Source organism: Ornithodoros turicata, chromosome 4 (genome assembly GCF_037126465.1).
Source record: "Ornithodoros turicata isolate Travis chromosome 4, ASM3712646v1, whole genome shotgun sequence".
Taxonomy (NCBI): domain Eukaryota; kingdom Metazoa; phylum Arthropoda; class Arachnida; order Ixodida; family Argasidae; genus Ornithodoros; species Ornithodoros turicata.
In genome coordinates, this window is record NC_088204.1 from 76,965,441 (window position 1) to 76,990,226 (window position 24,786).

The window sequence follows — 24,786 nt, forward strand, 5'->3', positions numbered from 1 at the left end:
CTGATTGGTCAAGACCGCCATTATTTTGGATACCGAAGGGTTCTGTATTGTGATTCCCAAACGTGCATTCCGAAATGAGATGGAATATATTAAAGAGTATCGAAAATGGCTTTTCTCCTGGACCACACTTATTTGAGAGATCGGCGTGAGCAAACTTTGCAGATCTCTCGCATTTTGTGAAGCGATGATGGCGGCCAGTGGTATTGACCAATCAGGGAGCTCCGTACTTGCAGGAAGGGTAACGCAATATGTCGAACGGGACTCGTTCATCCTGTGGAGTGGCTTCGGCGAATTTCGGGCCTCTTTTGATGTGTTTATTCGCGTTCGTGGAATAATGGTGTGATTTTGTGCTATTTATTTCCATCGGTGCATCGCAGCGAGCATCTGCCAGTGTTTCTCCTGAATGCAACGCTGCATCAACGATGTCAATGGGTAGGTCACGTGACCCCAACGGCGTTAATGGCGGCTTCCGAAATTTGGGACCATAGACCATTTCGAAGGAAAAGCATAGCGGTCTGTAAGCTTTGGAAAGACGTTTGGCGCCTGTGACATTCTCTAGCCTCTAAAGGACCACCAAAAACGGGCGGCCATGTCGTCTCGAGGACGACGTGGACGCGGCAGGCCTCCAAAGTCGGCCGTGCTATCGCATAGGCCTAATTTACTGAAGAAACCCCGCTATCTGTACGCGGGCTCCAGCGCTCAAAGCTCCCGCCTAGGGGGCCTTCAGCTGAAGCAGTACGACAACAGTGGTCAATCGCAACTTAAGCAGCGCCTTCGGGAAAAGTCGCCGAAGGTGCGATCCTACATCCATAATGTCCTCGGCGGGGGAAACGAAGACGACGACGAAGACAATGACTTGGAACCGCCGTCCAGCGAAAATGAGAGCGATTACCACATGCGCGACGACGAGGACGACGACGACCGCGAATCGCTGGCCAGTTACGAGTCGGACGATGTCAGTGTTTATTCTCAAAGCAGCTACAGCACGATATCGAGCTCGACTCCCGCCAAGCGGCCCAGGTGGACGCGACGGGCGCACAGTCCGGTCTTTTTGCAAGAGCGAGAGATTCCGCCACTGACATTGCCCAAGAGTTCGGAAGACCTCATATTGCCAACATGCCACATTATGCGGGCACTCAGTATTTACGAGACCTTAAGACATTTTCGCAATATTCTTCGGCTGACTCCGTTTCGTTTCGAAGACCTGTGCGTGGCACTCATGTCCGACGAGCAATCGGCGCTGCTGTCAGAGGCGCACATCGCCCTCCTGCGGGCCATCCTGCGCGAAGAAGAAACGTCTGGCACGCAATTCGGAGCGCAGGATCTCAAGGACAGCATCAACGTCCACCTGTACCTCGTAGATGCCGTCACCTGGCCGGCGGTACTCCGAATGTACCTCGCCAGTGACACCGAGTACCGGTCGGCCCTGCAGCTCCTGGACCGCTGCGAGTACCCGTTCGCGTCGGTCGCCACCAAACTGGCGGTGCTGGAATTCCTCTGCGACCAGTTCCTGACGACTTCTCAGGCTCGTGAGGACATCACCTGCGAAGGGGTAGCCAAGCACGACGACCACTGTCGTGTTTGTCATAAGTTGGGGGACCTCCTGTGCTGCGAGACCTGCCCGGCCGTGTATCACCTGGCCTGTCTAGATCCTCCCCTGCAGGACGTTCCGACCGAGGACTGGATCTGTGCCGTCTGCCAGGCCAATCAGGTGGGAGGGAAATTCTGCTGCGAAAGAGTGGCCGCTTTTAGCCATACATTCAACTTTTGATGTTTAAAAATTGTAGAGAGTGTTTCTCAGTTCGAAATGTGTACGGCCTATGCTGTTTGCCTCTCCTGCCGGTCTTTGCTGCAAGGGGCGTACGGAATTCTGTGTTTGTGTCGGTCTGCGCGATGTGCTGCACAAAGCTGGTTGTCAGCTGGAGTTAGGCGGCATTCACACGGGGGCAACTTTTTCCAGCAACTCGAACCAACGTCTTACGATCAATATTGAGAACGTGTTCGCACCACGACCCACTAGATTATAACGACCATGTCATAACCCGCAACCCCTATGAGTAGCCCGTCCACACGATCCGCAAGGGATGCTACTTATCGGACCGCGAGATCTACATCATGATTGGACGATGGAAATTTCTTCTTGCTTCTCTGCCAAGCTTCAAGCTTCTCCGAATATAGATAATTTATTTGTCCGTCATTAGGGGTCGACTGGTTTGTACATCACACTTATCTTCGTATATCTCGCTGCCGTTTTCGTCCACGCGTAGCATTATCTTGTCGCAAAGTCTATTTTCATCACAGCAGTGACGAAGAGTAGTTGAACACAGAGGGCGTTGATGGCACACTTTTCTCCTCTCTGTCTCCCCTCCCTGTAGGTGAAGAAATTTTATTTCAAGCTTCGACGGGCCAAATTATGAAATGAATCAAATTTCCTGCCCAAATTTTTTACTCAAACACATTCGACATACAGGTTGCTTTCGATTACTGTTAGTAGTTGAAAGTCAGTTTGTCGTCTCGTAGCTGTTGCCAGTGGTGGAATTCGAATCTTCTTGAGTTGCTTGCGTATTACGTAAAGTACGCCGTCTCATACGTGTGAATCCGTGCTCGCCGTGCTACTGTTGATGACGATGCGGTTTAAAAATTTATTTTACAACGTTGTGCTCCGTTTGTCGACGGCAGGTTTCCGGCGTGACCGACTGCGCCTCGGACATCGAACGTGGAGGCCTCCTCAGTCGGCAGGAGTGCTTGGGTCTCGACCGGCATGGGCGCAAGTACTGGCTCCTCTGCAGACGAATATTTGTGTAAGTTGCGTTATTTTAATTTTTTTAATTTTTTTTTCTCTCTGGTACGGGGATGAGAGCGACCCTCACATCACACGTGAAACGTGTTTGAAGGAGTTGTGAAACGATTCTTCCGCGTGTCGATAAGGCTGGGTGTCTGTCTCCTGAATATACCGAGAGAAGTGATTTTGCGATGCAATCTTACGTTTTAGAAGCTCAGATGAACGTTTAGAAGAACAAAAAAAGGTCTGGGACTGTGAGAGAAGCGCTTTTGTTCTGTCCCTTAGTCTATATGTCCTATAGTAAATATAGTACGTTGTATAGTAGAAAACGACGTACATGCCTCTTCATGGGCAGGTGCGAGGCACACCTGTTCCCACGGTAACCGTTTGCTCCTCTGCAGGGAAATTCCCTGTTTGGCGCTCAGCTATGTCAGTCCAATTTATCCAATGTTTACCCACGGATTCCATTCAAAACTTGCCGGTTAAGTTTTATCTTATCTCGAAACGGTCCTCAATTACCCTTTTCTTTGGTAGTGCACACAATCTTTTACAACCTCCGAGATGGGGTAGCCCATGCTTGCAATACCGAAACAGAATTCAAAACGTGCCATCAGTTCTTCTTGGTTGTCTCAAAAACTACAACACTCTAAACTAAACTAAAAAAACTACTGGATGAAATACATCTCTAATCTCAAAATTAGTTGTCAACTCCATACGGTCCCCTTTGCGGGCATGTATTAGCAGTATTGTACATAATGGGTATGAGGTGCGCTGTGCTCCGAATTTGGTAAAATAAATAAATGAATAATAAAAGTAAATAAGTAATATACTAATCAAAAATTAAATTTGGCTCTAAAACAGTTCCTCAAAACAGGAGGTCTCATATAGTGTACCTTATTTCGTGTCGCGGGAGATCATTGGGGATCTATTTTTACCATTTCAGGACCCGGCAGTCGGACTCGAGTGGTCACACTCCACTGCCTTCCTTCCTCTGCACTATTTTTAGTCGATAGTACAAAGGTGTCATTTGGAGCTTGCTATCATAATGTTGCGTGATGTTATCATAAAACTATCACAACACTGTTTGAAATAGTAATTATGTGTCGGATGCACACTGTCTCCAAAATGGGTAGGCAGCGTTACCAGTCAAAAAGGGTGGCAGCTAGGGATTTTGGAAAGTTTCGGAAGAAATGTCTGAATAGGTAGTTCTATTCTATGCAGTTAAACTGGTACATAGATACATTCGGTATGTAGGTAAACCGTACCTATAAAAACTGCAAGCATGGTTCCCACTGGTCCCTGAAACCCTTGAATACCCTGGAATTTGAAAATGCCATTTTCAAGGTCTGGAAAACCCTGGAATTTTTCACAGTCCTTGAAAACTTTTAATTTTTCACCTTTTTCTTATTCTGATGGAGCTGCTAGTGCAAATTATCTGGAGTCAGACCCCTAGTTTCCGAACCACGGGAGTTCTTTCACCGCTCTTTGCAGTAGGGATCAGCAGGAAGAATTAGCTGCACACTCTGTTATATTAGTCAGCTTTCCTCTCTGTCCTATGATGGTTAACATTTAGGAGTCACCAGTCACATCTGTGAACTGATCACTGTTGTGCAGTCCCGTCATATTCTCTCAACTGATACCTGTAAGCTTGTAATTATATTTTTTTGCAAAATATCGAAGTCCTGGTCATAAACTGCGTTTCACATCCCAGACAAAAATTATGGCTGTACCTCTGAGGGGTTCCTCGAAAAACCCCTCGAATTTGTGTTACAAAATTCAGTGGGAAACATGTGCAAGTAAAAGAACTTCACATCGTTACATCTCCTAGAAATGCGCGTGCTTTCTGTCAAGTGACGGACCAACACAAGACAGCGATCACTCAGTCGCTGTTTGCAGTTTCACCACAGTTTTGGCGCACTATGACCTTAGTTGTCCGTGCGCCATAAAAACCTGAATCATCATCATCAGTCGCTGTTCGTTGTCTCTTGCAGGGAAGGAGACAACAACGAGGTGTTCTACTATTCGTCCGGACCCCAGCTGGAGGAGCTGCTGGACGTGCTCGACCCGGAAGACCTGGAGATAGACCTGTGCAGGACTATCGCGGATGTCAAGGAGGAGTTGCTGAAGCACATGGAGATCACGGAGAAGCTGACTACCAGTTCTAAAGGCAACAGGAAGACGTACCTGGACACGGAGAACGGTCTGTTGCTCGCGATCGCCGAAGATGGGTCTCGGTTTTGCTTACGTTGTGGGGGCGTTTGTGCGCAGCTGCCCTGGTGAAGCTGCAGGCGGAACGTGCAGCACGCAGGGCCAAGGAAGAGGAGGAGAGGCGCTTGAAGGAGGCGCAGGAAGAAGAAGAACGTAGGCGACTCGAGATGGAACAGAGCCTGGTGAGTGGGTTGGGGACTTTAGTTGAAACGTTCATGTGGATTCTTTTTGGAGAACATATTTCACAGAGAATTTCTAATATTTCTTTGAGCCATTGTCCAAGCTTGAATTTGTCACTGAACAACTTTAGGGTTGCCAGAGGAATGTGTAATTACTGCTATATTTTTGCTGCTTTTTATCAGCTTCTTTGCATCATCATAACGTCTGCAGGGAAAAAAGTTTTCACAAGGCGCATTGAACTTCGTACGCTATTTGCGTACTATTTAGAATGTCATCAAAGGCCACATCTTTCTACTGGGAAAAAAAAAAGTCAGCATTTTTATACAGAATTCACGTAACACACGCGCATTAAAGGTTTGGTTCTACGGCCTACGTCGCTAAATAGTTTCCACACAGATTTGTCTTCAACTGTCGATAACGGTTGCTGCTACAAATATCTCTGTTGGACTGTTCTGTGCGTGCGTGTTTGTTGTTCTACACCCAATTTGAGAAACAGCAAATTTGTTGTCTCGTCCTACTTATTTCGTAGTTAGGTCAGCACAGTAGCGCGTACCTTCCTTAGTGTGGCATTACTAGTGAGGCATATAATTGTCATGAGCTAGTTTTTGCACTTTGGCAACGCCAGTGGTGCTCGTTCCAGGTGCCAGAACCTCGGGAATACGGTGAGGTGGTCACCACCACCACCCAGGAGGAAACGGTGCCGGACGACGACACCTCGGTCGTGGTGGAGCCCATCCCGGGACTGGAGGCCCAAGAGGAGCAGATGGCGACGGAAACGGTGGAAACGGTTGAGGAAGAGCAGGTGCCCGAGCCCCTGGAAATGACGGAGGAAGAAGTTGTCACTTCCACCATGGTCACTGTCACCACCACGACGACCACCAAGACAGTCACCATAGGTGGGTGGATCTCGCTTGCTCGAAGTCTCTCGCTAGCAGGGTTCTGTCCGTAAGGGTTCCAGTGCTCTTGTCACGTGGGAAATTATGTAAAAATGTAAATCATGGCCGAATTGTTTTTAATTAGGTGTTTTTTTCTCTCGTTATTATTACCATTTGAAGTTGCTTTTTTTTTGTGTGTGTGCCTCCGACCATCGAGAGTACACAGTACATTTAGAGTCTGAAGTTTTAGGGTTTAACCCGATCCTTCCCTGAATTTGCACCCCAAATTGAAGGTTGCCTCTTTAGGGTGAAACCCGATTTTTACCCGGCAAATTGCCCTCACTGAGATGTCTGTAGGAATGCACACTAATTTGTTCGGCAGCAAATGCCATTACATCACCATTTGTACCAAACCACTACAGTTAGTGTGAGTAACTGAGCCCGATTACTTCCCGAATTTATCGTACAGCAAGTTTTTCTACCTGAATTCGCATGAATTTAGTGCACATGTTTATTTACCCGATTTTTACCCCCCGAATTTAGAAAAAAATATTTCCCGAAAACTTCAGGCTCTAATGATCCTTCGGTACCACGGTGCGGTACGGTGCCATAATGTGCCTTTGGTGCCTTTTTTTTTTATGTACAGTGAAAGTCTCTCCAAATGACACAAAGACAACGGAACCCACCGAGGAAGAGGATGAATGTTCGAAGGATGGCGACTCCACCAAGAAAGCAGACGACGAATCTCGAAAGAACAAAGCTCTCTCTGGGAAAGAAGACTCTGAAGGTAGCTCTTCTTCTCTGCCGTTCACCCTCACACTATTTATTTGTTTTTATTTTATTTCAATCTAATCTATTTTTATTTATTTATTTTTATTATTTCAATCTCATCAATTTTTATTTATTTATTTTTTGGCAGGTCTGCGATCCTTCATTGTAACCCGTTCCAAAACGGGTGCCCTTACTCCTCGCACCTTCACCCTCGATTCCAAGTCTGGCAACAACGCCGGCAGGCGTTCGGACGCTGACTCCGACTCCGTCCTCGTGCTCACGAAGGACGGCGAGATATCTCGCGTGGCCCGCGGCAAGCTGGGCAACGCGGTGCCCCTCAACTCGGGCTCCCTCCTCTTCAAGCTCGGCATGGAAGGCAGCTACAGGAACTACGTCAACCAGTACCACACGAGCCAGCTGGCGCTCAACAAGCACCAGCACGCCGAGGACCGCGACAAGCGGAGACACCTGTCGCACAAGTTCTCCCTGACGACGGCCTCGGAGTTCAAGTGGGGCGGCGCCGTGCATGGCAGCCGGGCCGCCCTGGTGGGGACGCTGCGTCAGACGTTGCTGCAGCTGGAGAGCAGCATACCCGCTGCGCTCCTGCACCCGAACTGGACGATCCATCGCAACAACTGGTTGAGGGCGGTCAACATGTGCACGTCGCCCAGGGACTTTGCCCTGGCTCTGGCCATCCTCGAGGCCTCCGTCAAGCCCGTCCTATTTAACGCTGCCTGGGGAGATTTGTTGGGTGAGCGCCCAAGGCACGATTCTGGACGTTCCAGCCGTCTGATAAAATTTTTTTATAGTCTGACTTCTTTTTAGCGAACATCTTTTTGACGAAAATACCACTACAGCGAATTTTTTACGGTCCCGCCGGAGCCGTATAGGTCCAATAATGGTCATCCTTTTTAACGAAAATGCCTTTACTGTGAATTTTTTTTGCGGCCCCCTGAGTTTCGTTGTAAAGGAGTTTGACTGTACTTCAAATTTGCTCAAACTGAAATGTCAGCCACAGACCTGACCACGGTTTGCAGGTGAAGACAAATTGGCCATCCTGCATAATTTGAGGGTGTGTTGCATGCGCGTTACAGTGGAGTGTCTGAAACGTACACGAGGCATGGGAGGACGATTGAATCTCGACTTTCACTTATCACGTTAGAGGTGATTGGGCAGAAATTTTTCATAGTGAGAATGGTGAGAGCTAGAGGGAGTGGATGTTTTTTATAAGGCCACCCTTGCTTTTGAGTTCCAAACACTGCATAAGTGCACTCATTTTGTTTACTATGTGTGGGATTAGTACAACTAGTCTGTATCAGAGCTGCGCGATTATTCGAAATTTTGAATACGAACCGAATATCTGATGCTATTTGAAATCTATTTTCAGTATTCGAAACTTTCAAATATTTTTCGAATAGTACTGAAGCGAAGTATCGCTATCGCCATTTTGGAAGTGCGCTTCGCCTTATTGCATCCGAGAGTTAGGTGAAGCCCACTTCACGTTACCGCCATTGTTTTTTGGCTCCGTTCTGCAAGTCGGCTTCACATTATTGCACTCAAGTATTAGGTGAAGCCCAGTTTACACTGCTAATAGTATTCTGTCACTAAAGTGTCTACAAGCTTAGGAAAAACTGAATTTTTGCACAATATCGCTTGCAGCGTTCGTAACTTTCGTACCTCTGGATGGCCTCTACTGCTTTCTCCTGCATGCTCGCCTATCGACGTTTATTGGTTGGTCCACTGGCACTCTCATGATGGCTGACAAATGCACAAGGAGAAAATAGCTGAAATATATACCTGTTTGTCTGTCCAAATGTGCGTGCTTCAACATATTTTTTCTTTCTTTCTCTCTCTCTTGTTACGTAGGCCACACTCGGCTGCGCCGCGTGACGGCTGCCGAGAGGGAAGAGAAAAAGAAGTCGGAAAAGCGAGAGAGGCGCGAGCTAATGGAGGAAGAGGTCGACCGGAGCGTGTGGGTCAAGTACACGCTGGGACTCAAACATCAGGTGGGTACTGCACTCCAAGTCAACCTAAGGTCCGCATTCCCGGCTGCATTATCTCCGCGACTGTCTGCACACACCACTCCCCACGGAATATTCTAGTGTGGGGAAAAAGCGCTCGCCGGGCGCACATTCCGCCGTGTCTTACGTTGAGCATTCACACAGCGCCTCGTTATCGAAGGTGACGTGCTGCGCACATAGCAGACGACACTACCAGTGCTGTCGTCTGCTACGGAACAGCTTGTAGTTGAGCTGCAGGATGTCCTCTGTGGCTGGCAGAACACATAGGGAATGGACATTGAGTGTTCACGTAGCAACAGAAAACGATGACATGCGCTTCTTCCTCCGGAGTATTCTGGGGGAATGTTTGTCACTTGAATAGACCATAAGAGTGGTGCACACGAGAAGACGGCGGACACCAGGCAGACGGGAAAGCCAATTCACATTCTGTCGACGTATTTTGCTTTAAAACAACGCAGACCTGCACTAATTATGTAATTTACGATTAGTAGCTTCAACGTAATCAGTGTGCAGTGTTTGAAGCATGCAGGCACGCTACGTCGCGACTCCGAGGCATCGTGCACCCGCCGAAGCCAATCGCAGGCACATCTAAATTTGTGGGCAGAGTTGACCCGTGGGGGTTGACTCGTCCCGGAGTTATAGCCAGACGTGCCCCAGGAAACGACCGACCCGTTCGTAAATATTTCAGGTGTGGAAGCAGAAAGGGGAAGAATACCGAATAACTGGCCAGGGAGGCTGGCTGTGGAACAGCGTGACCCGGCAAGTGCGACACGTCCCGGCCCACACGGTGGGACTTCGTGCAGGGCCCCACAGGGTTGTCATCGCCCTGCCTCCATCAAAGATCTCGCCTAAGGTAACAACCCGTAGGGCGCGTTCTCGTGGCTTCTGTAACGTGCGCTCTTGCAGACGGAACCACCGAGCGAGGACACGTCTGCGACAGCTGCCTCGGCAGACGACGCCCCAAAAGATGCCGAAAGTCAGGACGAGGGCTCCTCGGGTGCGACGAAAGAGGTGAAGATCACGGGCGAGACCCTCCTCAAGGCGATGCTGGCGTCGAGAGCCGTGAAGGTGGAGCTGGTGGACGTGTCCGAGTCCCTGTCGTCTCCCGTCCGGACCCTCTACCCAAAAATAGCCAAGCCCTGCCGCATCGACGGATTCTTGGAACGGAGGGTCAAGTTAAAAGAACTGGAAGACCGCATGTCCGAAGTTGCTCGTATCTCGTAAGTCTGTCGGTTGCTCCTCCGCGTACTTGAGTGTCCGCTGCCGACCCTTTAACTTTTAGAATACTGGGTATGTGAGCCGTGCCTTGTGCTGCAGCATGTTCATGTTTTGGTTCCAGTGGCAAGGAAGATCAATCGCACGTTGACGTAGAGGCTGTCGACTCGCCCGTTAAGGGGGACACCAAGCAGTTACCAAACGGCATAATTCCTGGAGACGAGCTGCTAGACACGGGGATCTGTTACTCGCCCACGTGTAGGACGTCGACGTCTCAGGCGCGCTGCTATTCGTCATTGTGCCGTAAGAGGCGAGAAGCCAGGCTGGCAGCGAGGATGATGAACAGCCAGGTGAAGACGCAGGTCAAGGTCGAGCCGAAGGAACAGGACACAGAAGAGGTGAGGTCGCTAAGATTGAGTGGAAAATTTTAATATCAGCAGTACCTAATGTCCTTCGTGTCGCCCTCAAGGCAAACTCCAAAACTGTCACCGTGACGGAACAGACGACAACCGTCTCTTCGAGTACCACGACAACCACTACCACCAACTTGGTGAAAGAGGAGAGCGGATTGGGCGAGGAGTCGTTCAGCGAGGACTTCGGCCTCACATCGTGTGTGGGAGCCGAGGAGGAAGTGGTCGAAACGACGTCAACGACGATGGTGTCTGCTGCCGTGACGAGCGAGGCCTCTTCAACCGTGAAGGTGAAGACGCCTCAGGGCGAGGTGTCCCAAACCCGAGAGGTGTCGCACACGTCCCAGAAGGTGTACCTGGGGAAGATCACCAAGGTGACCAAGAAGGTGAAGAAGAACAAGGGGACCTTGCCACCTTTCTGCCGGTTCCAGACGTTTGTGAGCAAACAGCGGAGCATCCTCGTCCTGCCTCAGCACGAGGTGCGCAAGATGGCACGCAGAGGATCGCTGAGGGAGGCCACGGGGTTCAGGTGAGAGCCTAAAGCAAGAAGAGTGATTGTTATCAAGCCTGGAAACCTTGTGCATTACTAAGTTGATGACTTCCACCGCATCTAGCTATACAGCCAAGGTGAACCCGCAGTGCTGGCCCTACGGAGTGTGTCCCCGTCCGTGCTTCAAGACGTCGTGGCGTTACCGGAACCAGTCCCTCACCACTATTCACCAGGTGGGTAACGACCTTCTCCCGTTGTACAGTGTACGTGCTGAGCGTCCGTAAGCAAGTCCCTGCGTGCACTTCCAGGTGGCGCTGCAGCTACGAGTGCTGTGGGCCAGCATGCGATGGGACGACCTGCAGGCCAAGCCCCCTCCCGGGGGCACAAACACGCAGACGACAGAGAACGACGTGCAGACGACTGAGTTGCTCAAGCGCAAGGACGTGGGACCTTTTGGTCTGCGCTCGGAGTACCTGGTGCGGCGCATCACCGTGCCCATTGACTTGCCTTCCAAGCCCAGAGGTAGGTTACCCGGTGTAGGTTCCGCGGCCGCAGAGCGCACTCATTGGGGAATTTGCCTTCAGAGAAAGTGACTCCGCAACGTACGGGGTTGAGGGAGCGCCGGCGCCCCGAGTCGCCGATGAACAAGGGACCAACTGTCACCGAGGTCTGGGTGCCAGAAGAAGACCTGGAACTTTGGGAAATTCGACAGTTTGGAGAGAAGTCAGTGTTCCCTATTGTGCACATTAGTTTAAACGATGTCTGTGGTTCTCAGTGTAAGATTTGACTTTTAAACATACTCTTCGAAGGATCGAGAAGCAGCAACTGGCTGTCCGTGAAAAACTGGCACAAGTCCAGGCCCAGCAGAGCGCGGACAAGATCCGTGCCCAGATGGAAGCCCAGCTGAAGCAGCAGAGGCTGGCCATGCAACAGAAACGACTGCAGGAAGCTCAATTAACCGGCGGAGGAACCAAGGCCATTGCTGCGGCTCCTGGTACAAAGACGCTGACTGTGGCGGTTTCGGCGCCTCAAGGCGGAGGTCACACGGTTGCCAAGGTACTGGACGCTAACTTTTACGGGTCTTTCCGTCGATGGGCATTTAGCGCTAAGCGTTATAACAAAATCTTGCTTTCTAAAGGTGGCGATAGTGTCAGCTTCAAGCCCCATGAAGGGCCTCACCACTATAGTGGCCAACCCCGGTGGAGGTGCTAACCCCAGAGGTGTCCGACGCATCTTCACCACCAGGGCGCCCAATGCGGACAATCCTGGTAATATTTGCTCAGTGACAGCCCAGTCGGGACTTGGGAGAGAAACAATAAAATGAAATCCTACTCGCAGGTGGTAGCCCCACCATAGCCAAAGTGGCCGTCAGCGGCGGCACCACCCTGGTGCCCAAGGCCGCTCCCCAGATCGTAGTGCGGGCACCCGTCACCGCGATTGCTCCGGGCAACCCGCGTCCCACCATGATTGCGGTGCGAGGGGCGGCACCCGCAGGAGGCAATCCTGCGGTGCGTCCCGCGACGACCGTTGTGCAGCAGCCGACGCAGACTGCCCCCGTGCGGGCACAGATCCAGATCATTCAGGGACCTAACGGTCAGCTGCAGGTTCGGGGCTTGATGCCAGGTACGCGTTTTACGGCTCTTCTCGTCTTCCTGCTCACATCGGCTTTCTTGTCATCCAGGCCAACAGCTACTGCGCTTGCCCGACGGACGCCTGCAGCTGCTTACCCTTCCAGTTCAAGCAGCAACCACGGCCGCGCCAGCTGCAGCTACTCCGGCAGCCACTACGGCACCCGCCGCAGCTACGACGGCACCGCAGCAAACGATACAGATCACGGCTTTACGGCCAGCCATCTCTGTGGCTGCGAGCACAGCCCCCGTGAATCCTGCGGCGGTGGCCACCGTAGCAGCCGCAGCGCCGGTACAAATTCCCACGCAGCAGGTGGCTGTGTCTGCCCCTGCGCAAATACAGCTCGTGTCTCAGCCTCAACAGATCAAGGTACAGCTACTCTTTTGTACTACGCTCTTTTGAGTACTGTGGACTGGGGCTGTGCGAATATTCGACGCATTCGATACCCGATTCGAATAGTATAGTTTGTCAAATCGTACGAATATATTCGAGTCATCAATCACCCACTTTTTTCCCCCTTTCCTGTTCCTAAGTTATGCAAGTTTGCCGTTACATTTGATTCTGAGAAAAGTTAATCCTTGTTCTCCGTAGTTTAAAATGCCATTACATGTGGAATGGTATCCCTGCACCCAAAGGATATGCAGCAGCTATTTGAATACATCGCAAAATATGACTATGACTATGCTAATTGATTATGCGAATACAGGAGAGAATATTTTTCGAGATTTTGCTTTCTATGTACAGTGGAAACCTGATTTTTACCCGGCAAATTGCCCTCACTGGGATGTCTGTAGGAATGCACTAACTTAACTTGTTTGGCAGAAAAATGCAGTTACATCACCGTTTGTACCAAACTGCTACAGTTAGTTTGAATAACTGAGCCCGATTTCTCCCCGAATTTAGCGTGCTGCAAGTTTTTTTCACCCAAATTTGCATGAATTTAGTGCACACGTTTATTTACCCGATTTTTACCCCCCCGAATGTAGGAAAAAATATTTCCCGAAAACTTCAGGCTCTAATTATAAGTAGTCCCGCGCTATAAGTGGTTACGTTATAAGTGCTCTCCACTGTAGTACATGTAGCAATATTCCAATGTATTCGATTTGTAGTTATTGGAAGAAATAAATATTCAATTCGTCTTCGGTTCGAACCAGAATTTCACTAGTATTCGCACAGCCCTACTGTGGACCGTTGGTTTTCATTTTAACTCGCGAATGTAATTCCCGCGAGAAGTATTGCAAGTTGTTTGGACACTCATATTCCAGGTGCAGCAGCCCACAGTTGTGTTGTCCACAGCCCTGCCGGGTAACACAGCAGTGGTGGCAGCACCGGCAGCCTCGACAGCTGCCTCCACCCCCATCGCACCCAAGCTGATTCAGATTCGACCTCAGGTAACGACGGCTGCCGTAGGGACGACCGTTGTGCAGCAACAAGTGAAGGGTGAGTAGAATACTGCTAGCGTAATACAATGTGACTTCGGCATCTGAGAATGTAATGTAGTAGATATGTAGAAAGTCTAGTGTAGTGTAGCCTTGTATAGTGCAGTGTAGTGTAGTGTAGCCTCGAGTGACCGTGACGACGGAAAAGAACCGAAAGCAGTAACTCGTGACAGGTCGTGGTGACAGCCCAAGTAGCACAACATCTTGGCCCAATATTGGACCGATATTGGCAATAACGGCCCAATATTGGACCGATATTGGCAATAACGGCCCAATATTGGACCGATATTGTGCCAATATTGGGCCAAGATGTTGTGCTACTTGGGAGTGAAGTCGCTGAAGTATTGCTGTTTGTGAATGTTGAGTGGATACCTATGGAATTGTCCGCATCGTTGTTGAGAGCATGGAGCATCGTGTCCATCGTCAGTGCCATTAGCACTCGCGACTAACAAGTAGTTGACGATGATGTGCGAAAATGCGCTTCGATGTAACAGCCAAATGTCGTTATGACATTTCAAAGGCCTCGAGGCCATTCTTTTTTCATTTCTTTTTCGACATTTTTCATTGCACATTTCTTTTTTTTTTTCATTGCATCGCATGACTTGCACAATACGGTTGCAGATGTTCATTTGTGTTTGCCGTTGCAGCCGTAAGACCACTGGTGCAGCAAACGGTGAGGCTGCAAGCAGCCACTGTGAGCATACCGGGCCTGGGCACGGTGGTTACCAATCCCGGAGGACAGGCCAAGGCAGTGCTGGCCCCCGCGGGGGGCTCCCTAGTCACCACCACTGCCGCCACCCCCGTGCTCGTGGCTGCACCTCCTCCGGCCAGTCCTGTCACCTCCCCCGTAAAAGGTAACGTCGCGTAGGCAATATAAGGTAGAAATTGGTGACTGCAGCTGGGCCAGAAGGTGGTGTCGTTACTGTGCTCATGCAAAGAGCGTAGTGCTCCTTAACACCACCACACTATTTAAAGGAACAGTGAAATGCCCCTGCAGAAATGTTTCATTTTTGGCTGCGGCATGTTGTGCAACAAAAAGCGTGAGCTCTTGCAAAACAATGGCAAGCGAAGTACGCGCTAGAGGGATGCCTCTAATGTGTGCGCTCTCTAGAAACCCTCGAGTCCTTTAAAGGCCAACCTCCATGGAGCGAATGTACAGCGAAAATGCTGCGAACTTCGCTCAGTGTGTGGAAGCAATAACCGGGCCGATGAGTAGCGCCACCGCTAGCTTCCAAATGCGGTGCTTGGAAGCGGTGCCTATGACATGGTCGTTATAATCTAGTAGGTCGTGGTTCAAACGCAGCAGAGTGACGCCGCCATGACAATGCCATGACAGTGAATGGCGCCGAATGGCGCCGGCGGCGCTAACAACCACAACACCTGCTATCGGTCGTGCCGCACTATTGGACCGATCCCGTCGCCCGCTCCCACCTCTCCCCTGACCTCGTCGTGGCGCGGATATTTGAATCTAAGACGACCCCCCAACTTTGGAACGCGAGATCTTTGAAAAAAAAAATGTTGTCTTAGATTCGAGAAAATATGGTATGCATGGCATCTCCTGCTCAGACTGCTTGGTGAATGGAACTGTCACATTAAATGTTGCTTCATTGTACCTTTAAAGGCATCGGATGAACAGCTTCAATCATGTTGGTGCTTTTAGTGCAGGGTTTATGTAGATAATGTGCCGTTCCTTCTCGATTCCAGTGGCTCCAGCACCCACAGTACCAGTGGTGGCCACGCCAGAAACGCCTGGCGGTGTCGCGGCCAAGACACCAGAGGTGCCTTCGGTGAAGGTGGAAGCTGTTCCGCCCTCTGTCTCTTCCCCTCCAAATTCTCCCAAGCAGTTTGTTCTCACGCCAGCCATTACGCAACAGAGTGAGTTTGTTCTATTTCAATATATACAGTAAAACCCGTGGATAGCGATATCGCGTATAACGATATCCCTCGTAAAACGATGGTTCATGATTTTACCGTCAAAATATACATTGTTTCTATGGGGAAACGACCCGCGTACAGCGATGGAGGCCGCGGTTCCGAGTACTCGTATAGCGATGTGGGACGCTGTCTCGTGCGCGTAACCTCGCGGCGATTTTCACCGCGATAAGATACAGTACAATCTCGATTATACAAATCTCACGGGGTAGTGGAAAGAATTCGTATCATCCGAAATTCGCGTCAAAAGAATTAAACCCGCGAGTCGCGCGACAGTGTTCTAAAGCAAGCTTCTCCTAAAGCACGCAGGCGCTAGGTGAAGCCGACTTGCGGAATGGTGACGTGTAGTGTTGCCAGAAGATGTCCGATATGTTCCCTGATTCTCTCCACGAGTTCTGGTCGCTGTTTTCCCAAGCCAGCGTGATGTCACACAGCTTCGCGTTTTTTCTTGGCATCTGTTTCTTTTTGTTTTGCTACACGCAGGGTGGCGCGCGACTTTTCGGGGATGCGCTATTTAGGTCAGCCCTCGTTTAACGATGTACCCCGTATAACGATGGAATTCGCGATTACCGTCAGTATCGTTATACGCGGGTTTCACTGTATGTGGCTGTGCCTTGCCTCTACTTGCACGCCTGGCATACCACGAGCCTTTTTGCCTTCTGTGTCTCGAAAACTGTCCCGAGATTTCTTCGTCAAAACGTGCAGAGATCGAATCCTGCAAGAGGTCCAACAACAATATTAATTTATTTATTTATTTTATTTTCACGCAATGTTAGGACAGGGTGGCCTATGCCTTTTGGCATGTGGGCCACCATACTACTAAAATTTTCGGTACAACCTCATTAACGCAAACACGGACGTCTCGAAATATCGGTGAAAATTTCTTGCGTCACAAAATGAACTACAGGAATTGCCAAGTGTTTGTCAACGATTATCTCAAAATCTGCTAGTGGATGGAATTCTTGAAATCTAGTGAGCGAAAACGTTCTCAAAATGCACACAGGTTACAGAGGCTTATAGCTAAAGCTTGGTGCCCTTGGATGCGACCCATACCACCTGAATTTACCCTCCGTTGGCATCTAATTGCATAATTTGTGCACTTTTTCTCCCCCAAAAAGTAAGAAAAGTTGGGGGGGGGGGCATATTATGCGGGAACGTTCGTAACGACATTCGGACAACTAAAATAAAAACACAAAAATGCTTTTTTGGTAAACGCAAAAAAAAAAAAAGAAAAACTCTGGCCAGATATCCACGCACGAAAATGGTGGGTGCGCAAATTACTCGAGCTCAAATTTTCCTGGCATTTTTGTGGCAAACTGGAGGCCCGGAAAGTATGCGAGTAAATACGGTAATTGGGTTTAACCCGACCTCAAGTCAGTTTCGGGTTTTCCCGCCATTAGGAGAGCTTCGTTTAGTTGGCTTTCGTGATGAGAGGTGGCACTGTCAAAACTCTTCTGTGCACACACCCACCAGTTGCAACTGTTTGTGGAGCTTTCCGTGTGTAAAGAAATGGTACTGATCTGTGTCGGATATTTCGACCCAAGGTACAGGCAGGAATGAAGATCCTGTCGGGTGGACTTCACGAAAGCCAGCTGTACATGAGTTCCATGAATTCTACAGGTTTTCCCGACGATTTTAATCCAAGTTCCAGCTAAATTAATCCATGCCCAATAAAGTTTGCATGGCACGGGGATTAACTTCGATGGTGCCTGGATTAAAATCACTGGGAAAACCTGTAGTGACGTTGTCTCCCCGTTGTGTTTTCCCAGTTGTCCGGCAGGCGCTGATGAATCCTCAGACATCCCCGGAGATCCAGCAGAAATTGCTGGCCCTGCAGCGGCACCACCAGCAAATGCAGCGGACACCCCAAACGCCACAGGGGACGGCGCAGGTGCGGAGTTCCTCATCGTCGTCGTCATCCTCCTCCTCTTCCTCGTCCTCATCATCCTCGTCATCGTCCGGAGGAGTTGGAGGAGGTGGCACGCCTACATCGAGGGCTCCAGAACACAAGGAGGAAGGACAAAGGTGGGCTTGGCCATGGGCTTCTCTTCGTCAAACTAAAAGCCTCACGCGGATGAGTTTTCTTCCACCCACCTCCGCAGTGCTGATTCACCTTCGTGTCTGCATCACGTCCAAAAGCAAATGCCAGAATGTGCAGGGTGCATGTATTCAGGGTTACAGTAGAACCTCGTAAACTTGTACTCGGATATCTCGGACACCGTTCTTGGTTTTTGTGCAACATGATGTGTGCGATGGAAAAAAGTCAGAATAATACAGCAGTCCGGAAAATCCGACTTATGAGCTTATTTTGCATCGATCTACTTTTGTATTGGTAGAATCTCTGTTACCTGTACATACAAAACAGAACATTGTACTGGACATTCTTCACTCCACACTCGTCTTTACAATGCAGAAAGGGGATAGAGAGTTGCTGGATCAGACAGGGCCAAGACTGCCACCAAGCTAACGTCGACATGGAATGCAAAATACAAAATTGTGGCTAGCTTGGTACTTTCGTGTTGTTTAGTAACGCCCATTGGGGCTACCGATCTGCTGTATTGATACCTGCAGGCGATCCACATCTGCTCAAGTGGCGCCGATGTGCATAATTAGAGCCTGAAGTCTTTGAGAAATTTTTTTTTCTATTTTTTTTTTTTTTTGGGGGGGGTAAAAATTGGGTAAATAAATGTGTGTTCTAAATTCATGCGAATTCGGGTGAAAAAAGCTTCCAGCGTGCTAAATTCGGGGAGAAATCGGGCTCAGTCACCCAAACTAACTCTACTGGTTTGGTACAAACGGTGGTGTAATTGCATTTGCTGCCAAACGAGTTAGTGTGCATTCCTACAGACATCTCAGTGAGGGCAATTTGCAGGGCAAAAATCGTGTTTCGCCCTAAAGAGGCAACCCTCGATTCGGGGTGCAAATTCTGGGAAGAATTGGGTTAAACCCTAAAACTTCAGGCTCTAAACCTTCCGTGTACCCTCGATGGTCAGAGGCACAGAAAAAAAAATCAATAAGAAATAGCAACATCAAATAGTAATAATAACGAGAAAAAAAACTAATTAAAAACAATTCTGCCACGATTTACATTTTTACACAATTTCCCACGTGACAAGAGTACTGGAACCCTTACGGACAGAACCCCACTAGAGAGAGAGGGATGCAAACTTCAGTTCTGGGTGCAAATTCGGGAAAGAATCGGGTTAAACCCTAGGACTTCAGGCTCTATGCATATTGTTTTAGTTAAGCGCTCAGGTTCAGCTGTGCTGTCTACAATTGCCGTACCCTATTTAACACCCGTTGCAGGACCACCGTGTGCCAGCAAGTGCTGAAGGGCATCGTAGACAAGATAGAGAAAGAGGAGCGTGTACCCGGGGCCCGCAAGGGAGGGGGTACCAAGACCTCCGCCAAGGAGGCAGCCGAGGAGCGAAGAGCCAGGGCGTCACGCGTGCGTCTGCAGGCCCTCCTGGCACGTCACACGGAGTTCCTCAGACGGGAGATCATGCGCAAGAGGGCGCTCATGGAAAAGGAGCTCCAACTGCAGATCCAGGTATGTCTTGGGCCTCGTATTTGCTGCGCCGTGCACTATACTACGTTGCTGAATTCATCTGTCGTCTGCAGTCTGAGCTGCAGTCCGACCTGAAGCGGCAGTCTCAGCCAGTGCCACCTGTGGCAGCGGCTGTGACGGTGGCGCCGCCCGTGACGCCACGCATACCTCCGCAGGAAAAGCTCGCTCAGGTGGGTTCTGCGTAGAAGTTGAAGTTGCAGGTTGCATTCTGCAACTAAAGCTAGCGATGTTTCTCTTAAAACCCTTAGCATTTTGTCCGTACTTACTCCTCAGATCAAGGTTTCGAACTTATGCGTTAAGAAATGCAGCTCTCTTAGGCCCGGTTTGACCCACGCCGATTAATGCTTGAACATAGATCAATGGTCCCTTAACTTGAATTTAATGCTTAACTGTACTTCGCTAAAGGGAGTTATTTTTACTGAACATTCACCACGTTACCAACTAACGTTTGCCTCAAAACGAATTGAGCTTTAACTTCGAGTTTTAGCAGCGCTTGATCTCTGTTCAAAGCTAACCAGCGTTGGTAAAACCCTGCCTTAGTGAATGTGTTATTTATAAACTATGGTTAAAAACCTGCGCTCCACAGGTGATGCGCAGCTTAGAAAGCAGCAAGCAGCAGCAGCAGCAGCAACAACTGACTTCTCGAAAGCGAGCCATCTCTCACTCGAGCGAGAGCGAAGGGTCCTCACCCGTTGCACCTCCTCGGCCGAAAAAGCCCAAGGCCCAGCAACGATCTCCGAGCTCGGCCGCCTCGGGACGTGGCGGTGTTCCGCCAAAGCGCGGTTCGGCCGGCGGCCATCAGAAGTTGTACTGCGTGTGCAAGAAGCCCTACGACCCTACGAAGTAGGTGTCCCGTATTATTTTTCTCTTTCCAATCCAGTTCAATCCAACTCTATGCATTTTTTCGTGAGTCTAGAAAAGAGAAGGTTTGCCAACGTGTAACTTTCTCTGTTGCCGTCTTCAAGGTTCATGATTGGTTGCGACCTCTGCTCCAACTGGTTCCACGTCAAGTGTATAGGCCTGACGGAGGTGCAGGCCAAGCAGATGGACAAGTACGTGTGCAACGAGTGTCGCTCGGACCACCGCAGTTCGACGCAGGAACTGTACTGCCTCTGCAGGCAACCCTATGACGAATCTCAGTAAGTACCGTAACAATGGTCAATCTTCGCTGTGTGGGACATTCAGGGAATGCAGTAGAAGATCGTTAAATCAAATCTCGCAGGGACGCCAAAAAAAAGTGCGAATTAAACGAAATTTGAACTAACAAAAGACAAAGAAACACACTCAAGGACACGAGTGCATGAGGAACAGATAAAATTTTATTTGTGAAAGAAATCAGTTATTGCCGAAGCATGTTGAATGTGCCCTCAAATACTGTTACAATAAATTGCCATCAGCCAGTCAATTCTTCACTTGCTGCAAATTACTTTTTCAATAATTCCTCGTCATCGTTAACAGTATTTTGTGGGACTTATCTCGCCGATTGTGCCAGAATCGAACATGTCCAGGGCAGGAGCTTTGACGAATGCGTGTTGTCTGTCACGATAGGTTCTACATCTGCTGCGACCAGTGCCAGGACTGGTTCCACGGCCGCTGTGTGGGGATCCTGCAGAGCGAGGCGGACTCCATCGACGTCTACATTTGTCCCACGTGTCAGAGCAACAGCAACATCAACAACGCCAACCTGAAGCCCCTGCAGCCCCGGGACTTCGACAACCTGCGGAAGCTCCTGCGCAGCCTGCAGACTCACAAGATGGCCTGGCCGTTCCTGGAACCCGTGGACGCCAAGGAGGCTCCAGACTATTACAGCATCATCAAGGAGCCCATGGGTAGGTTTCACTCCACCGAGCCAAGTCTGATTATGAAAGATATGGCAGATGCGCTCGGTCAGAATGTGGCAACACTGCCTGGCACTCGGAAGTTGCTGAGCGTGGTCGTGTGACAGTTGTCACCCTAAAATGGGTGCCCACAGGCCTGCAGTTTTAGTCGCTTGGATCACACTAGGGCAGGGGTTCTCAGACTGTGGGGAATACACCCCTTGGGGGGGGGGGGAATGACACCATGTTGCCCTGTCAGTAAGTAACATTCGCCTCCAATCGGCAAGAATAAAAATGGGGTGTTCCTCTATGTGCGATTGTCAGTGTGAGTGGCAACAATATAAGAGACATGGGTAAGTGAGTGTCCTTGTGCATCAGTGGTTAGCTTGCACTGTAGTGGTTAGCTTAACCTAGCTCTTACCAAAAATTGAAAGGTGTGGGTTGAAATCTGATTGCGGGCACCGTTGTGTCCAGTCTGTCTTGCATTTGCTGCTAACTTCCTTTTAATGTCCTCCGTCCACAGACCTGCAAACGATCGAACGACGTCTGCTCTCCCGGCACTACACCCGGCTAAGTGAGTTCATCGGCGACATGACAAAGATCTTCGACAACTGCCGTTACTACAACCCGCGCCACTCTCCCTTCTACCAGTGTGCGGAAGTGCTGGAAGCCTTCTTTGTGCACAAGATTAAGGTGTTTCGGCAGAGCATTTCGTGATAGCCCGCGATGAACTACTCTGCAACGCCTTGAGAGAGCGCCACGTGGGTGTGCGTGCGTGCGTATCGTCTCCGCTCAACACGCGGGACGACGACGGCGGCGGACAGACGGGAGCCGTCGACCCTGTACATAGTGTAGAGAAGCTTCATTACCATCCCACATGGGGGCAGCAGCGTAGCGAGCCTCACAATCCCCATCCTCCTCCTCCTCGGGGTGCCCATCACCCCCACACTACTTCATCGTCGCAACATTGGCTATCCCTCGGCCCAGGCACGTTTTTTTTTTTTTTTTGTTGTTGGGAAAGGGACGGCTGGAGTTCTTGTACATTGACGTTTGGCCGATTTATTTTGTCCTTGCTGCAAGCTTTTGTATAGTAGCGTTGTGGCTGTGTAATGGCATTGGGCAAGTCGGCAGAGCCACCCGTTCTGTTACTCTCGCCACTTTGTCGCACCAGGAGTGTATTTATGTATTTATTTTATTAAAAGTTATGGGATGAGTATTGCAATCACTTCGCAAATGAATTGCGCCTCGAAAAAAGGACGAGGCTGTGTCTGACCCGCTCAGTACGCTAGACGCCGTGAAACGAACTCGACACAAACAATAATAGTAGTAACTTATACATTTTCTATTTCTTCTCTACTTTCTATACGAAGACGGTGCTTTCTAAATAATTTCAGAAATGTTCGGCGAGGCCAATATCAAACTCTGCGCCGTACCTCGCTTTATCCGAGCAACGGCCGACCTCGTGCCGACTTTGGGCATCCGTTGGATCGGCGCTGAAACGGGCACGCCAGTTTCGCGACGTCGTCGGAAAGCGAAATAGTTGCGATACTCTCCCCCCTTACGAGAACGTTTGCCTAGGTACACAAAAACGTCCGGCCAGAGAAAAAAAAAAGACGCTTGCGACAGATATGCAATACTACAAAGTACAGTACTATACTACTACTATGCCTTGAGATTGAAAAAAGGGGTAGCACTATCTAGACAACCCCGTGCATGCGGTTATACGAGCTGCCCCGTTTTTGTAACGAGTTTCTTCTAAAAGGTATCCCTTCATCCTGGGTAGAAAGGCTTTTTTTTTTCTTTATCGTCTCATTACTCACATTACTCCATTCATCGTCTTGTACAGAGCAGAATAATGTACAGACAGGAAACACTGAGGTGCCGGACATACAGACCCATGCTTGCTTGTACATAGCCATAATTCACCCATTTTCCTTTTGAAACGTAAGCAGCAACAGCCACTTGGTTTGTGCTTAGCATTTTTTTTTTTTAATGACTTTCGGTTCTCACCCACTTTGCTGCATCGTTTTGTTTCCGCAAAGAGGAGGATCGGCACAATCGTCCCGGCAAACGAAAAAAACCGCACCACGCCCGTTATCACAAAAAACGCTGACAGTTTGCTACATTTGCAAAATGATGTGTCATGTTGTAAACGAGTTATTTGTATGAAAAAATGAAAAATAAATTATCTCGAGTGAGTACTCCTTCGGGTGCCATCTGTTCACGTCTTGGCTGGTTGCTGGGGGGGATCGGGTTTCTTGTTGCCGCCGGCGACGACGACGCTGTAGGCGATGGCAACAGAGCAGACGCAGTAAGTAAGCAGCGTCGCCACGGTGACTAGAGAAGAGTCCTCGAGACATCCGACAGGCACTTCAGCCAGTAAGGGTCTCATCTGAAACGTTACATGAACTTGCAAAAAGGGCTTGCGTACGAAAAGTTTGAATCTACTTACCGATTCCATTTCAATCTCCTTCCAACTACATAGGGTGTCCATGTTTTGGTTACAAGGAAGCCTGTGCAACTGCTTGCATGTGGATGGAAATGCTGAAAAGTTTAAGTGATAAAAGTTAACCTTGATTGCTATTCAGTCTAGCTAGTATTCTTATTTTACCCATTTCCATCCCAACCATACCATAAATTGCAAAATTGCTATTCTGTCCACAAATTTGTGTTCTGCATACCGATATCTGGAAGTCTGAAGTAAACTCGCGGTGGCTGGAATTCCACCGCCACCCGAGAGCCCAATTTTTGGCAGTGTTGCGCTTTGTGGTACCTCAAGTGTACCGGCAGGTGTACTTTCAGCTCACTTTTACCGAGCGAAAGGTACGCGAGTACCCGATGCCGTGGTGCTTGTGTCTGCATCAATTCCACGTCCACTTTCTCAGGAACCTTGAACTATATAAAGTATTTCGCTGTAACCTTTTGTTATACACTTCAAACTTTCAAGGACTTACTTCGGCATCGGACATCTGCAACAACTTCAACTGGTAGGGATCAGCAAAAGCACCCGAGGGCAAATCTTCGACGACAAGCACCTGGGCCGCTTTGCTTTTCGGCTTTATTTTGCTTTTGGAATAAATTATAGTGCGCAGCTCCCTGTTGAAGCAAGAAGGAACATCGTATAACCAATTGAACGCCACATTATCAAAAAAAAAACTTGAAGCATTACCTATGAAAGCCATCGTGGGCAAGCTGCCTTTCGACGAATATATCCGGCTGCTCCCGGCATAACTTCGTCGCGTTCATTACTTTCGCTTTCTCTGCAGAAGTGCATTTCACCTTCAAAATCAGCAGCACGGCGACAAGGAAGGACTCAGCAACCCTTTCGGCACTCAGCTGCATTACTTATCTCGAAAAATCAACCTCGTGTTGACGGAAGAGGTGAGGAGGTATGTTGTTGTTATTTCACGAAACGACAACAAACGGTAAAGCGTTGTCACCAGAGAGCA

At 49.4% G+C, this 24,786-nt stretch overlaps 2 protein-coding genes across 3 annotated transcripts; one reads left to right on the forward strand and one right to left on the reverse strand.

Annotated features, from left to right (window-relative positions):
* The first annotated feature begins 36 nt into the window (after positions 1 to 36).
* LOC135391957 (nucleosome-remodeling factor subunit BPTF-like) lies at positions 37 to 23,538 on the forward strand. 2 transcript variants are annotated; one of them, XM_064622540.1, is made up of 29 exons: positions 37 to 1,711; positions 2,680 to 2,801; positions 4,774 to 4,982; positions 5,051 to 5,172; positions 5,796 to 6,066; positions 6,692 to 6,832; positions 6,965 to 7,567; positions 8,683 to 8,822; positions 9,526 to 9,690; positions 9,744 to 10,057; positions 10,177 to 10,450; positions 10,522 to 10,991; positions 11,077 to 11,185; positions 11,261 to 11,474; positions 11,537 to 11,675; positions 11,762 to 12,008; positions 12,091 to 12,220; positions 12,291 to 12,575; positions 12,634 to 12,950; positions 13,847 to 14,021; positions 14,668 to 14,874; positions 15,725 to 15,895; positions 17,722 to 17,977; positions 19,259 to 19,502; positions 19,574 to 19,690; positions 20,107 to 20,363; positions 20,486 to 20,659; positions 21,069 to 21,349; positions 21,861 to 23,538. In XM_064622540.1, the coding sequence occupies exons 1-29, from the start codon at positions 590 to 592 to the stop codon at positions 22,052 to 22,054; spliced, it is 7,470 nt and encodes a 2,489-aa protein (XP_064478610.1). In that variant the 5' UTR covers positions 37 to 589; the 3' UTR covers positions 22,055 to 23,538. The 2 variants fall into 2 exon arrangements, with proteins under 2 accessions (XP_064478610.1, XP_064478611.1); XM_064622541.1 differs by having other exon boundaries at positions 5,811 to 6,066.
* Positions 22,512 to 24,781, reverse strand: LOC135391960 (phosphatidylinositol-glycan biosynthesis class X protein-like). Its single transcript, XM_064622545.1, has 5 exons — positions 24,507 to 24,781; positions 24,292 to 24,433; positions 24,019 to 24,232; positions 23,790 to 23,881; positions 22,512 to 23,729 (listed from the first exon to the last, which is right to left on the reverse strand). The coding sequence occupies exons 1-5, from the start codon at positions 24,677 to 24,679 to the stop codon at positions 23,559 to 23,561; spliced, it is 792 nt and encodes a 263-aa protein (XP_064478615.1). The 5' UTR covers positions 24,680 to 24,781; the 3' UTR covers positions 22,512 to 23,558.
* Between the last annotated feature and the right edge of the window lie 5 nt (positions 24,782 to 24,786).